This window comes from Leuciscus leuciscus (assembly GCF_965113295.1).
Source record: "Leuciscus leuciscus genome assembly, chromosome: 18".
Classification (NCBI taxonomy): Eukaryota; Metazoa; Chordata; class Actinopteri; order Cypriniformes; family Leuciscidae; genus Leuciscus; species Leuciscus leuciscus.
In genome coordinates this window covers 14587368-14602955 of record NC_138742.1, presented here as the reverse complement: position 1 = coordinate 14602955, position 15588 = coordinate 14587368, and the positions used below count along the sequence as shown (strand labels likewise).

At 38.1% G+C, this 15588-nt stretch overlaps 2 protein-coding genes across 2 annotated transcripts in view; one reads left to right on the top strand and one right to left on the bottom strand.

Moving 5' to 3' along the window:
* Positions 1-4624: 4624 nt before the first annotated feature.
* Positions 4625-10157, top strand: LOC309480457 (plasminogen). Its single transcript, XM_082144934.1, has 5 exons — positions 4625-4701; positions 4794-5010; positions 5098-5348; positions 5455-5594; positions 9002-10157. Exons 1-5 carry the CDS (start codon positions 4635-4637, stop codon positions 9173-9175), a joined length of 849 nt encoding a protein of 282 aa, XP_082001060.1. The 5' UTR covers positions 4625-4634; the 3' UTR covers positions 9176-10157.
* The window catches only part of dip2ba (disco-interacting protein 2 homolog Ba), a 54205-nt gene continuing 48633 nt past the window's right edge, over positions 10017-15588 (bottom strand). The window contains exons 32-38 of the mRNA XM_082144867.1: positions 14765-14935; positions 14621-14682; positions 14481-14538; positions 13746-13820; positions 13424-13598; positions 11956-12079; positions 10017-11821 (exon numbers count right to left, since the gene is read on the bottom strand). Coding sequence (XP_082000993.1) covers positions 11569-11821; positions 11956-12079; positions 13424-13598; positions 13746-13820; positions 14481-14538; positions 14621-14682; positions 14765-14935 — 918 coding nt within the window. The 3' untranslated portion in view covers positions 10017-11568. The remainder of the gene's footprint in view (positions 11822-11955; positions 12080-13423; positions 13599-13745; positions 13821-14480; positions 14539-14620; positions 14683-14764; positions 14936-15588) is intronic.

The window sequence follows — 15588 nt, the reverse complement described above, 5'->3', positions numbered from 1 at the left end:
CTTCTTGTTACTACATTCTCCACTAAATTGCCCAAGTAAAATGTCGTTGTAACTGTTATACTCCTCCAACAAACACATATTTTCCGCTGGGATAAACTGCACTGAGCGGTTGTATGCGCTTACTCGATCCGACATGTTTTTTGTTTTGAAAAGTGCCTTATTTTACACAGAATGCATTGCAGTGTAGTCCTACTTAAGATAGTCAGAGTCTTAAGTGTTTTATGCAACGACCTGATTTAGATGTCTATCTGAAGTCTGACTATCTACTATATCTAAGCCATAGTCAAAGTCTATCTTTGTGAAACGGGCCCCTGGTGAAATTTATCGACTTTGCCCTTTCGTTGAGTGGCTCATCATTTACTGTGGGCTTTGCAGATGAGGAGCCCCACAAGCCCACAGTATCCCCTCAGCCTGAGCTTCACGTTAGTCCTGCCGAGCCTGAGTTTCTTCTGCTGAGCCAGAGTTTCTTCACTTCGTGCCTGCCGAGCCAGAGGCTGTTCACGTCAAGCCTGCCCAGCCAGAGACTGTTCAGGTCAAGCCTGCCTAGCCAGAGACTGTTCACGCCATGCCCGCTGTGCCTGTGTCTTTGGACAAGAAGGCTGCCGCGAGTGAGTTAGCTCTGAAAGATGCAGCACTCATGATAGTCGCCACAGCTATTTTGTGTGTGTGGGCAGCACACACATTGGCTCCAGCCCGCAAGCTCTCCTCCCAAGTTGACCGCCACGCCTGAGAGTTTGTCTCCGGCCAAGATGGCCGCCTCTACGCCTGGGTCTTCGGACAAGATGGCCGCCTCTACACCTGTGTCTTCGGACAAGATGGCCGCCTCTACGCCTGTGTCTTCGGACAAGATGGCCGCCTCTACGCCTATGTCTTCGGACAAGATGGCAGCCTCTACACCTGTGTCTGCGCCTGTGTCTTCGGACAAGATGGCCACCTCTACGCCTGTGTTTTGTAGTCCTTTGTAGTTTTTCTTGTTTATTAGTCTTCCCAGGTGTCTCTGATTAACCACGCCCCCTTGTTATCTTGTTTAGCTTGTTTGCCTGTGTATTTAAGCCCTGTGTCTAGTTCAGTCTTTGTGAGTTCTTGATATTGTATGTTGGTTGTTCTGTTCCCAAGTCTGAGTCTGAATTTGTCAAGTTTTGAGTTTATTTAATAAAAGACTACTGCTGCACGTGGATCCTGCCTATGTTTCAACCGCATCGTTACAACCACATTGACATTTTTGCAATCATTCCTCAAATATTTCACCTTGACAATCCAGTGTGATAGTCTCTGTTTGGACAAAGGCGCACATTTGCGTACCTCACCATAACAGACAAATAACTGATCCATCTGTCTGAAAGAAGTGGTAGACTTAGTACTTTAAAGCTCATACAGCACACATAAGATGAGACCTACCCCCATCTATATCTGAGTGAGTGAAAGGTGGTTGAAAAGCAGCCAGATGAATAGACTGATTCACAAAAGGGAGAATGGCTGGATTAGGCCAAAGAATGACCCCAGAATCCTCTGTTAAAGGTAGGGTAGGTAATCATTTTTCTAAAAAAAAAACATTCCAAATTTGTTTAAACTGTCTTTATATACCAATACATAATTAAAATGTAAGTACTCTGAAAAAGAAAATATAAAAATCGAGTGACTGTAGACCTTTTAATCTGCAATAAACACAGCTCATTATTTCCATTCACTCCACCCCCTCCCTTCTGAGCTCCTTCCAAAGCCACGCCCCCAAAACACATGAACGCGCGACGCCAAACGCTCAGGCTGGAACAAGACGCATTTATTACCTGAGACGAGTGGAGAGGAAGGAGCGCAGTACATACAGTGACATCATGTCAGAATCACATGTAATAAAATACCTAACTTTATCACTATCACTATGAATATAAACAAATAAGATTTCTTTTAGTACTCACTATCAAGCTAGCATATCGATAATGGTAAAGTTTCATTCGGTAACGAGCTATATTTATAAGGCAAAACTAAAAACAGGTTGCATTGATACACGTTTTTCCATTACCATCAGTTACACTGTGATGAAGATGAATTTCGTGTAAGATTCATAACATATACGGTGTTTTGCATGTAAGAGTTTCCATGATGAAAACATTGTTGACTCTAATGAAGACTAACGTACACTCCGAGTCCGGAGACAAGTACCGCATCGTCGGTTCGAGGACAGGTCCGGGGTTGAGGGCGAAGCAGAGGAGGTCGTTCAAGAGCGCGGGCAGGGTCCGTGGAAGTAGTTTTTGCCTTGTTTGCCTTCGCTGACTGCATATGCAGGTGCTTTGAGCTGAATATTTCCGGGAACGGTGACATGTGATGAGTGCACGCCGGGCAGCGCGCGCAGTGGGGCTCGGGGCGGGCACGAGACATGAAGGCATCTGATTGGTTCTTTACATTCGCACTGAATGGCAGTGATTGGTCAGAGTTTTTACTGTCCTGCAGCTGCTACAGAGGTCTGATTTTTTTCATTCCTTTTTCTAAACACATAATGTATTGACTACTATCAGGATGGAAGGACCATTTCACCCAGTATAAAAAAAAGTGTTTCTGAACAGGATTACCTACCCTACCTTTAACCAGCGTAAGCGCAATTCACACAGGGCATGAAGTTCACCAACACGTTTAGTGGAAGCAACAGCCAGCAAAAAAGACACTTTCAAGGACCACCACTTTATATCCGCAACAGAATGGCCGCTGGATCGTACATCAACGGCGCCGCCATATTGCGGACGGCAACTTTCCCATACCTCTCATTATGGGAATTGAGAAAAATGACTGCTTCGTGTGCTGCTTGGGGCTGTACAAATCGCCGCACAATTAAAAACAGGTCTCGGGGAATTAGGCCTACCTTTCACAAGCAAGACTGAACATGTGTTTCTGGTTGTATTTGGTCATTATATAATTAGTAATAGTAACGTGGCTACCAGAGTCAGTCAGACTAAAATAGCTAACGATGTCGCTAGTTAACTTAGCTGTGAAAGATGCAACATGAGTTGACATGATTTATATTATAGTTTTAGCTTGTATTATATATTATATTATAAAGTAAATTTCCTGAAATCTAAATATTCATCTATATTTTCTTAAAACCGACTTTTATGACAAGTACTTGTTTCGGGTAGGTAACGTTACTAGTCACTAGTATTTCATTTAGGCCTACTATTTTTTATTATCGTCTATATATTATTCTGCAATTTATATTACATTGTATTTGCTGTTATTATTATTATTGTTATTATAATATTATACCACTTGCGATTATCAATTATACTGTTAAATTATTACTATTCACTAGTCACTATTTAACTTATACATTTTTTATTGTCTATATTCTGTAATTGATATTTCATATTCTATTGCTATTATTATAGTATTATACATACACTATATGCTATTATCAATATATTATTATATTATTGTACTTATGATATTATATAATTATACTATTCATTACTATTTTATTTGCTGTATACTGTTTGTTTATTTTATTGACTATACACTAAACTATTTACTATTACTTCTCACTTGATCTTATATTTACTATTTGCATTGCACTGTAGTTGTACCATATCATATGTATTACCATAAAGGATCCATCAGTTATCTTTGTTATTGCTAAAATTGGGTCAAAGACAGAAAATGCTTTTTCCACAATGAGAAAACTTTAATTCATTTACTGTGAAAATTCAATTATATCTCAGTATGGGGGTGTTCACAATTCTTATCCAAGAATAAAAAGCCAAATACATGACAAGCCCTGAGCTTTGACAATTCCTTACTAAATACTAAATACTAAAAATAGTAATTTTTTGTGAGATTTTAGAGATTTTAAATAACTAGAGATTAAACTTTTTGTACACCACGTACAAACCACTGAAATTGGTTGATAAATGTAAAAGTTATTTTTGTTTTTATCCAGAAAAACCGCAGCTCACCTTACTTCCATTCCATATAATAGTTGTTTACAGCCTTTACAGCGCAGTCTTGCTCTCAGCAATATGGCGGACGCGTATCACAGCAACGTTCCAAAGCAGCCAATAGGGCGTCTAATGTATTACATCTCGTATAGATCGAATTTACGAGTTGAATGCACTTGAACGCCACCAAAATGTCGTAAATACCAGTGGGAAGCTCGGGATTTTATGTCCACAACGACGAGGAAGTTTAAGTAATGGATTTCCACCACCGATAAACGCTTGCATAGCTATGCTACAACAGTTATTTACGGAGAAGAGGAAAAAACGTAGTGTTTGTTTGCACCGTGCGTGCACCCCATCCTGATTATGTTGACTGAGCTTTCAATGTTGTTACGGAAAGGGTGAAGCTGATTGTTTGATTATGTATCCCTACTAGGAAAAAACGAGCGCGTCACTTCTATTATGAGCGCGCTTGCCGCACTTGAAATAACGAACTTGAGCGCGCAAAAGACGCGAAATGTGAACGGCCCACAATGCTTCACAAAACAGTGACTTACGTCATAGAATTCAAATATATTTGACCGTTATCCAAACACAAACAGACATATTTGTCGTGTTGAACGTTTAACAGTCAGCCAGTCAAGCAATCTGTCGCTCAACTAACTAAATCCCACCGCCGTGATGGGCAGTTGCTTGAAATTTCTCCTTTTTATGGGTGCTTTTGGGTTGGGGGCATTCGTATTCTATTACGCCGGAATCTGTAATCCGTCCGTTCCATGTGAGTTAATATAAACTTATAAACAATTAGCTCGGTACACTAACCGTTACTTATCTTACTAACGTTAACGTTTTTTTTAAACAATCTCTTAGATCGAAAGTGCGGCGACAGGCCTGAGAGAGTCGGCAAACATCGAAAAGCCCGGATGATCGGAGGTGAGAACGTCGGCGTGAATGTTTGGCCCTGGCAGGTGTCTGTGCTGTACCAGCCCAATTCATCTGTACCGTTCAGTCAAGTCTGTGGTGGAGCTATTATCGACGATTACTGGATAATGACTGCAGCTTCATGTGCAGATGTGCAGAATCCAAGGTAATTATGTCCACTTTAATCCTAAATAGCAAGATACATACGCTCTACTTCCTCACGCACATAATGTTGTTGCACTTTCTCCTATAGCAAATTTTTGATCCGAGCAGGAAGCAGTAGATTGGATGTTGATGATGAGTTCACACAGAAGTCACAAGTCGCCAGAATTATCAAACACGAACTATTCAATCCTGTCACTTTGCGGTACAGTATTGCTCTTTTTGAAATGGAGACCCCTTTTGTGTTTAATGAGTTTGTCTATCCCATCTGTGTGCCTGATAACGCGGCTGCTGATCATAAATTATCCTGTCACATCACAGGATACAACGCTCAACCTGGTGGTGAGTTGACACTGCAGATGTTTACAAAAGTGGCTGACTGTAGATGTTGCAATCTTAGTTGTTCTCGTTTTATGTGAATTTGACACATATATATTATATTTATCAGGTGATGTTGGTGTACTGCAAGAAGCAAATGTGTTTATAATGTCACGGTCATTGTGCAATAAGCCAGCTTACTGGAACTACACTGTGTCAGCGGACATGCTATGTGTTGGCGAATATGGTGGAGGTGTGGACGGATGTGAGGTATGTTTTATTACTCTTTTTTTTAGCAGGTCTACTTTAACTGTGTAAAAGGTGAATAGTTAAATTAATTTAACAGCTTCTCCTTGAAGTTGCAATTTATCTGTAAAACATTTATTATCGGCTGAATTTAATTGTGCATGCTGATATTCTATATTTCTACATTTACACTACTGTTTAAATATTGGGTGTCAAAGTAAGATTTTTTTTTAATGCAGCAACAGCTCATTAAATTGATCAAAAGTCAGAACTTGTAACTTTATAAATATCTTTTACCATCTTTACCTGTTCTATTTATCAAAGAATACTGTAAAACTGTACAAAAAATGTTAAGCATCACAACTGTTTGCAATTGTTTGATAATAATAATAAATGTTTCTTGAGCAGCATATTAAAATGATTTCCGAAGGATCATGTGACACTGGAGACTGGAATAATGACGCTGACAATTCAGCTTTACCATCACAGGAATAAATATCATTTTAAAATATATTAAAATAGAAAATGGTTATTATAATATTTTTGGCCTTGGTGAGCATAAAAGACTTCTGTCAAGGACATTAAAAAATCTTACAGACCCCAAACTTTTGAACACTAGAGTATATTACCTTTGCCTTCATGAAATCAAATTTCAAAATCTAAATCAAATAGCAAATCAAAATATAATTTTTTCATACTGTACATTATACATTTTATGCCTAACTTCACATGTAGCATGTAAAATGATGATTTTAGGTTGTTGTAATTTTCAGGGTTCCTACGCAGGTCTGGATAAGTATGGAAAAAATTAAATAGTCTAGAATTTGGAAATAATTGTTTTCATACTATTACCCCTATTCAGTTTTCTAAAATAAAAAATGAAGAACTTCTAAAAAAAAAAAATGTATCATACAAGCAGTGAGTTTTATTGGCAAAGGTTTAGTGATCATTTAGTGATTGTCGAACACGACTTAATGAATTCAAGGTGCAGATTTTCATTATGCAAAACTGTTTGTCTTTACCATTGGCAAGTCCCTTTTGAACTTCAATAAAATAATGTTCACTTAAATGTCATTCAAACCTGCAACAGATAAAGGAGCAAGTAGGGGTGGGTAATATGGCAAAAAGTTCATATCAAACAAAAGCATCTCGAGAGACAGTGGTAAACTACCTCATGTCTCAAAGAACATAACATTACAATAATACTGAACATAAACAACTTGACCTGTACCACCTGACAGCTGCAGATTCATTTTGGCATTGATAGTGTTAAAGGGGACCTATTATGCAAAATTCACTTTTACATGGTGTTTGAACAAATGCGTGTTGGCAGTGCGTGTACACAAACACCCAATAATGATAAAAATCCACCCACTCCTTTTTTAATACCCATACCCATAAATTAAAAGCAGTGTCTCAGAACAAGCCGTTTGCAGATTCTGTACAAAGTGACGTCACTTTGTATAGGCCCCGCCCACAACTGCTGATGGACTCTGCTGTATTAGCATAGACATGTGAACCTCATGTGAGTTGTTCTCCAGGCCGGAGCAGCTGTAGCAACAAGAATGTCTCGTAAGCAACTCAGGTGTTTTGTTGTTGGATGTAAGAATGAACCTAACAGTCTCCATGCACTCCCAACATCAGAGCCGCTGAAGATGCAGTGGATTAGTTTTATTTTGGGGGAATGCGTCCCCATATACCTAAATTCGTTTATGTCTGCGCAAATCATTTTACACTAGACTGCTTTGTGAACGAGGGTCAATACAAAACACAGGTTTTATTAAATAGTAGTTACTCATGGATGGATCAGTACCAACTGTTCGTGATCCAGCTTACAGTCTCCGGATCGATACTGGTCACAGCAGTAATGAAAGGGAGAGCGCGCACTTTATTACAGTTCATCGGAGTTATTTTATGGATATAAAGTTTACCAGTTTATTAAGCACCCCCCGGAAAGGCATAAGGTCTGCATATATGTGTTTACTGTTAGTTGTAACAAGTGTTTCTGTGTAGTTCGCTGTGTATGTTGATGATAATGCAAGGGAGAGAGAGAGTTTATGGATTCTTATCCACTTTCTTTCACAGTACTTCTTGTACTGTGTTTTATTCAGCTCCTACAGTGATTTTCAGTGAAACAGACCCTTCGTTTTTTGTGTGAATGTGAAGTACAATAAACGTCATAAAACTCAATAGTAAAGTTGGGCCGGGTCCTCTATAGAAGGCTTGTACTAATAGTAGATAAAAGTAAAATGACAACCGTTATAACTGTAATTAAACTATTCTATCTTCTACCTCTTCTATCTTTTACTGTGCCGAGTCGAAGTGCTCCCAAGTGCTATTCCACCATACATTATAGTTATCCTTTTTACCCGCTTAGAAAAGCACCACGTTTTATTTTGTGTCACCATACTTGGTCGTGTAACTACTCGTGTAACTGTATTTAAATAGGGAAAACGTGGAGGTGTTTGGTCGCTTCTAACTTCATCTCTGTTTGGTTCCTAATGAATGAACTGGGCTAAGCTAAGTGCTATCAAAGTGTCGGCGCGCGCCAGAGCGACTGAATGCACGCACTGAGATGAGAGAGGTATGTATCAACTCGTCTTAGTTAAGGGAATAACAGTTTAATATGAAAAAACGGTGGAGTGTTCCTTTAAAGAGCGAAATCACATTCTGTTTGATCATCCCATATTGCCTTTCACTCAGACGTCAAAAAATGTTGTCAAATTGAACAGATAGTGAAACTAAAGCACTTCTCCTCATGCGGGCGGATGAAGACAACTCTGCAGTGTTAAAGATAATTTCCAATGACTGACATCAAATAATCTACCGTTATTTGATTGTATTATCGGGTGCTGATGTGTGAATGGTCTCTTACCGGTAAAAAGCCAGAATGCCGTTGCTTGTGTGAACAACAGCATATTTGTGTATTTACCGGTAAGGTAATTCTGGTAATTTACCGGGATTGCTGTGTGAAAGGGGCTAATGTCTTGACATAATGTTGAGTGTTGACCGATTTCGGTGGTGATCGGATGAATCACTTAGGAGGAGTATTGAAAAGTTCAGCGCATGTGTTTTTCACAAAACCCTGAATAGCTGACTTCCTTTTGGGTTTGCTTTAGACTGTGGGCGTAAAAATTGTTCGGCTCGATGAGATTGATGTGTACCGAGCTTCCTACATATACATGAAAGCATGTATGATATATGGACCAAGATTTCAACTGCACTTCAGGGGGCGCCCCCTAGAGCTTGGGGCCTAATAATGTTGTATGAACCATGCTAAATATGGTGTGAAAAATCTACAGAGAGGTTTGGAAATTGAGTCTGGAAAAGTAGGACATTTTGAAATAAAAAAAATGCGTAGGAACCCTGAATTTTGGAGTGAGTTAAGCTACTCATTATGTGACCTTTTATGTTTATATGAATACATGCAGTCAAATCTGGGTGGACCGCTGAACTGCTATATCGAAATGGAGCACCAATACTATTTGATTGGAATTCGAGTGAAGGCTACTTCCTGCGGAGAACCTAACCGACCAAATATTTATTTGAAAGTCTACACCCTCTATTATTGGATTGAGCGAGAAATGAATATAAGCTTCCACTGAAATCAAGCTGGATTTCTCACACTATTCTGTGTGCATAGTCATGTTACTGAGTTAGGTAGTGTATTTATGTTTATATAGTTTCAAGTTCTGAGTGTCATACATTATATGTTCATTTCCTCATATATACTTATAAATGTATTTATCTAATTTCAAGTTCTGAATTTATCCTAATTATATAATATGCATCCTGTGTGAATATTATATGTATTATTTTGTATATAAGATTACTTAAACTTGTGTACATGTGTCATGATTGTATTGACATTATGACTACAGTGATGATTAAGAATCAGAGGATATTTGTGACCTCTGGTGGACAAATCTGAATTTAGCCTGTAACTTGTAGTAGGTTTTATTTGATGATTCCTGATAAGCTGTAATGGATTGGTTTTTCAGTTGTCATACATTTTTGTTAATCAAATAAAGGTAAATGCAGGACAATACAAAACCTAAAAACAGCTCAAATTTATTTAAATAAATTTGTATCGATGTGCAGTACAGTTTTGCTGTTAAATATAAATGGATTAGTTTGCCTTTTCCTCACAGAATTGGTTGCTTTTTAAAGATGGAAGAGCACTAAATCTTTTAACACGGTCTACACTAGACACACGTGACAAAGCAGATAGAACCCATAATAATCAGTGATCCCGTCTACATTAGACGTGGTGCAACACAACAAATTTCCCACAGTAAACTGATGGCCCAGTCTTTCTGACGTACTTAAAAGCGCTCGCTCTACTCTCACTGTCTCGTCCAGTGTAGAAACGGTGTGAGGCTCATTCAACAGTTCCTTATTTGCACAATGCTCACCTTAAATTACTGTAGTAAAGACAGTAAAAGATTCATTGATGACAATAAATTTAATTAACATAAAACTTTATAAATTTTGCACCAACAAACAATATTTTGACAATTAAGAAATGAGAATTAAAAATACAAAAAGAAAAAATGTTATGAGAATGTGTGCATTGTTAAAGAGATGCACAGAATTTCACATGTAAACAATCTGCAGGAAGAAAGAATATTTTGATATCTAAGGCCATTTTGAAATAGACATGTTAGGTGCTAATAAATTTTACTGTAATTTTATTAGGATAGAAAAGATCTCTCTTTGCTCACATTATCTTTTTTCCCCATATGTTGGAAAGCCTTGGTTAAAACACTCTTACTTTCTACCACACTCTCTCTCTCTCTCACACACACATTCAACATTGAAGGGTTGTTCACACTGACAGAGATATGCAGCAACATCATGGTCCAGCACTCGGCGACCTCAGTGTCAGTGTGAACAGGGCTTACGAGAAACAATGACAAAACAGATATTAAACATGAAAATGATCTATTTTGTGACCGTTGTAATGTGTAAAAATATCTGTATTGTTTTTGCATCGTGTTCTTGAGCAAATTATGTTGAAAATTGCCATCAAGTATGAAATATCAGTCAAGTTTTTGTAGGACCGGCTAATAAGGTCCATTTGTTTATACAGTAACACCAGTGAGACACTACAATATATAGACTTCCACACAAACACCTTCCATCTATTCATCTTTCCACACAACAATCGAAATGAAGACAGAAACATACATTTAGGCATGGAACTGTCTTCATCTTGAAACGTTTCTGTCACCTTCAATATACACGTTTAATGCATATAGATGTCAAGTTACAAATGTATTCTGTTAAAACTGCTGTGCTTTCAGTGAGGACAATTCCACAAATTCCTCCTCACCACAGTTCACTATTGATGTGCATTATAGTGGGCAATGTCAGTAAAATTAAAAAACTTTATGCAACAATAAAATGTGGTGCATTTATTTTAAAACCATTAAAATGACTAGCAGTTTCGATTAAAAGAAGATATGTTTGTTTTGCTGGTGATACTGTTGATCCATAAAACTAAGTTAGCACTTCCAGAATGAAAACTGAAGGACTCTCCTCTGAGCACTAGCTCAGGAGAGGAGATAAAGTGCGCAGAAAAGCTTCATGTAAGTCCCTCAGGTCTCACTGCAAGAGCACAAGCGCTGCTCTATGGAAGAGGCATATCAGAAGTGGCACCAAAAGTTAGACATTAAAGTCAATGCAACTTGTGAAAATGTGGTTTCACCTGTTTTAAAGGGCAGAAATATGTTCTAAAAGAAGAGCACCACCCTCCCGGATGTCCAGGGAGGGTTGGATGGCTTAAGCCGGGTGACCACCATTGGTCGAACAGGCCACAATCACATTAAGAGAACATAAAAATATGTACAAGGCTCAGCGCAGAGGCAGAAAGAGGCCTAGCCAGCTTTTTCCTCTGTGTCCAGTTGGGTGCTAATGGCACAGAGGAACAGCTGTGTTGTGAGTGGATCTTTGGGCGCCACACGTTGAGCTTTAAGCACTTTAGTCCACTTTAGGCTCACATGTTGTATGCCACATAGATGGGATCCAGCTGGTCGGCCAGGAAGGAGTCGCGCAGGTGCATGCGTTGCTTCTCGCCCCGCGAGTTGATAGGAATGACGCCGGGGTCCACGATGACCACTACACCAACGATGAGGTGATGCTCTTTCAGCACAACATTAGTGACCAGGGGAACCAGGTCGAGAGCTTCCTGCTCAGAACCACTGAGCTCCACCACGACCACCAGAAGATTGGTCCACGTAAAGACGGCACTGTGCGATGAAGCATACAATCCAATCAGAGACAGGAACTATCATTTATAGTAACTACAATAAAACTCATTTAGTGCAGTAATTAGAGACTGATACATGCAGACAGGAAGCGGAAATGATCTCGAGGTTCTCACCTCTCAGCGATGCTGCGGTGCGCCCGAGACACAGAAGTCTCAATGTCAATGGGATGATAACGCAAACCTCGCAACTCCAGTGTTTCATCAAGTGAACCTACCACAAACAGAGCATCGTGGCGATCTGGTGGATGATAAACCACAAGAAAAAGGTGTGAGACAGTGGACCAGCACTATATCGTACCATTTCTGAGAAAGCATGTATATTTTTATGCCTTGCAATTTAATTTTGAGACATTTGGTTATGAATTTAGCTTCTTGGAATATCCAGTGTAATTATAATAAGTAAAAAACTTCCTGCTAAAACTTTTTTTATGGAATTTCTTACATTTACAGTATATGTGTGAAAATTGTAAACTACTGTTCTACAAAGTTTAGTGTCAGTAAGACATTTTTAAAAGAAGTCTCTTATGCCTACCTATGCTGCATTTATTTGTTCAAAAATACAGTAAAAACAGTAATATTGTAAAATATTACAATTTAAAACTGTTATTTCAGTGATTAGAAGCTGAATTTTCAGCATCATTACTCCAGTCTTCAGTATCACATGATCCTTCAGAATTCATTCTAATATGCTGATTTGTTGCTCAAGAAACATTTCTTATTATTAATGTTGAAAACAGTTGTGCTGCTTAATATTTTTGAGGATTCTTTGATGAAAAAGAACAATGGAAGCTTGTTTCCGCCACAGAATAAAACATTTTAAAATATAATTGCGACTTTATCTCACAATTGCGAGTTTACATCTCGCAATTCTGACTTTATTTCTCAGAATTGCAAGATATTAAGTCAGAATTGAGTGATATGAAGTCACAATTGTAAAGTCTGACTTTATAACACGCAAATGTGAATTTATATCTCGCAATTCTGACATCTTTTCTCAGAATTGTGAGATATAAACTCGCAATTGCGAGTTAAAAAGTCAAATTCTAAGGAAAAAAAGACTGACCTTTTTTCTCAGAATTGCGAGTTTATATCGCACAATTCTGACTTAACACGTAATTGCAACTTTATATCATGCAATTCTGACTATATATCTCCCAATTACGCATTATAAAGTCAGAATTGCGAGATATAAACATGCAATTCTGAGAAAAGTAAGAATTGCGCATTTATTTCTTGCAATTGCGACTTTATAATCACGCAATTCTGACTTTTTAACACTTAATTGCGACTTTATATCATGCAATTCTGACTTTATATCGTACAATTCTTCGAGATAAAAAGTCATAATTGGGAGATAAAAAGTCGCAATTACCTTTTATATTTTTTTATTCTGTGCCACAAACAAGCATCCATAAAGAACAGCATTTATTTGAAATGGAAATCTTTCGTGACAATGTAAAAGTTTTTACTGTCAATTTTGACACTTTTGAATGCAATGCATCCTTGCGGAGTAAAAGTATATATTTTTTTTCCAAATTTCTGACACCAAACTTTCAAGTAAGCGAAATTGCTAGTTACGGACCTCCACTGGCATCCAGTAGCTCTGTCCTCCTGACAAATCCCAGATATCCGGTTCTGGCCCAAAGCGTTTCGGTCTCTCCAAAGCTCAGCCGTGTGTTGAAATGGTCGGCCTGCAGGCTCTCCTCACCATAGATGGTATAGTAACCACTGGCATTGTGAGGACTGTTCACCCAGATCTAGAAAAAAAGGCAAGAAAGTGATGAAGATGACAGCTGTCACACAGGGCATGATAAGAATATGGAGAAATTTCCTATATAGAGAAATGTACATCACTGAAACAAGTTGTATTTGTGCGTTTACTCCAATTAAATGTGTTTGGTCACCTCGCCTAGATGACAGTCTCCTAATGGTCCTCTTGTCTCTGGGTTCACAATGATTACTCTCACTCCAGGAAGCATCTGAGGTAAGGCAAAGAAAACAATACGGGATGACTGATATGTCTTAGAACACCATATAAGATAAACTAAAAATAAGCGGTGGGTAGTAACTGATTATGTAATAATTTTCCTAAAAGGAAGTACTTGTAATTCGATTTTAAAATACTCGTACTCAGACTAGTTACTTTTATTGATTAGATTATTACACATTCACACAATGGCAGTAAATGATTGATTCTCCGATGCCAGTTAAACATTTTTTTTTCATGTTTGTTATTTTGATTTCAAAATATTATATATATCTTTTTTTTCTTCACTTTAATTTACTTTTCATCATGAACACCCTGAAGTTTGGGATCCTTCATGTTGTTGATGGAATATTTTTCATTCTTTCTAATTTTATATATTATATTTTAAATTTTGTATATACTGTATATAGAATATATTTTCTGATATGAATATGATACAATCCAATCCAATCTATGTGATAAACGAGTTAAAAGTTATCTAAAATTAATCAAAAAATAGAATACATTACTTTAAATGTGTAAAATAACAGATTCAAATACTAACCACAATTTTCGTCATGTAATTTGTAATCAGTAACAGACTATAATTAGCAAGTAATCTACTCAGAACTGAAGATAAATTAGGACAGAACTAGAACTAGGATGGCCTTACAGTCCCAGACTCCATCAGTGGCAGACTCTGAGGAGCTCCTCTCTCCACCAGTCTCACTCTATGACAGAGAAAGAAGGACAACGTCACAATGCAAGCATGTACACACTATCTTCATGTCATCACTGCCATCTCACACATACCTGTCATGACGGAGGGACTTCATGTCTACGTAGACAGTGGTCGGGTCTGGACCAGCAGTGCCCTGATGGAAGGAGACAGAAATCAAAATAAGGCTTTGCTTTTGTGTCATGACACAGTTGATGCAATATATTTATTGGCCCAACCTGTAGACAGATTGCCAAGTTGACTCTGGCGCCGAAAGCGGTGCTCACTGCGCGTGGAGACAGGCCCAGGTCTTTGAAGAGCTTGGAGAATGACTGCGTGAGAGCCAAACGAGGCCTCTCTTCGGCTATGACGACACAGCTCCTTACACACGATAGGTTGACGCCGCGCGCCTGCACATACATCTCTCATCAGCTTTTATAGACATGTCCACACTTTATTTACCTTTACCATTCCTTTCTGTCTGTTGTCCTCAGTATTACAGGATTATTAACCCAACATTTTTAATTCTATCATCATTTACTCACCCTCGTGTCATTCCGAACCCCTATGATTTCTTTCTTTCTTTCTTTTTTTTCAACTTGCTGATTGTTCTATTCCATATGAATGATTTGTGTTTAAATCAAGAACTGGATCATTCCTTTTTGTAAGTGAATCATTCAGGCTGGTTTTGTGAGCTAGGTCGATCTTGTCGAACTTATTATCGGTATCAGAAGACTTGGAATATTTTTTCATAATTTTGGAGCTGAAAAGAATGGCCAGTATATTCTTAAAAATAATCCTTTTGTGTTGCACTGTAGTCATACAGGTTCAGAATGACAAGAGCATTTGACGCATACAGTTTTACAATATTGCGGTTTTTACTGTTACGCCTGAGTGACGCAAAATCCCCAGAGGGCGAGAGACAACGGAAACAACGGAGAGAGAGAAACACACACATGCACCGAAATACAGCCTCAGGCGTAACAATACTGCATTTATTTGATCAAAAATACATTCTTGGTAAGCATTAGATACTTTTTTTTTTTTTAAACAAAACAAAAAA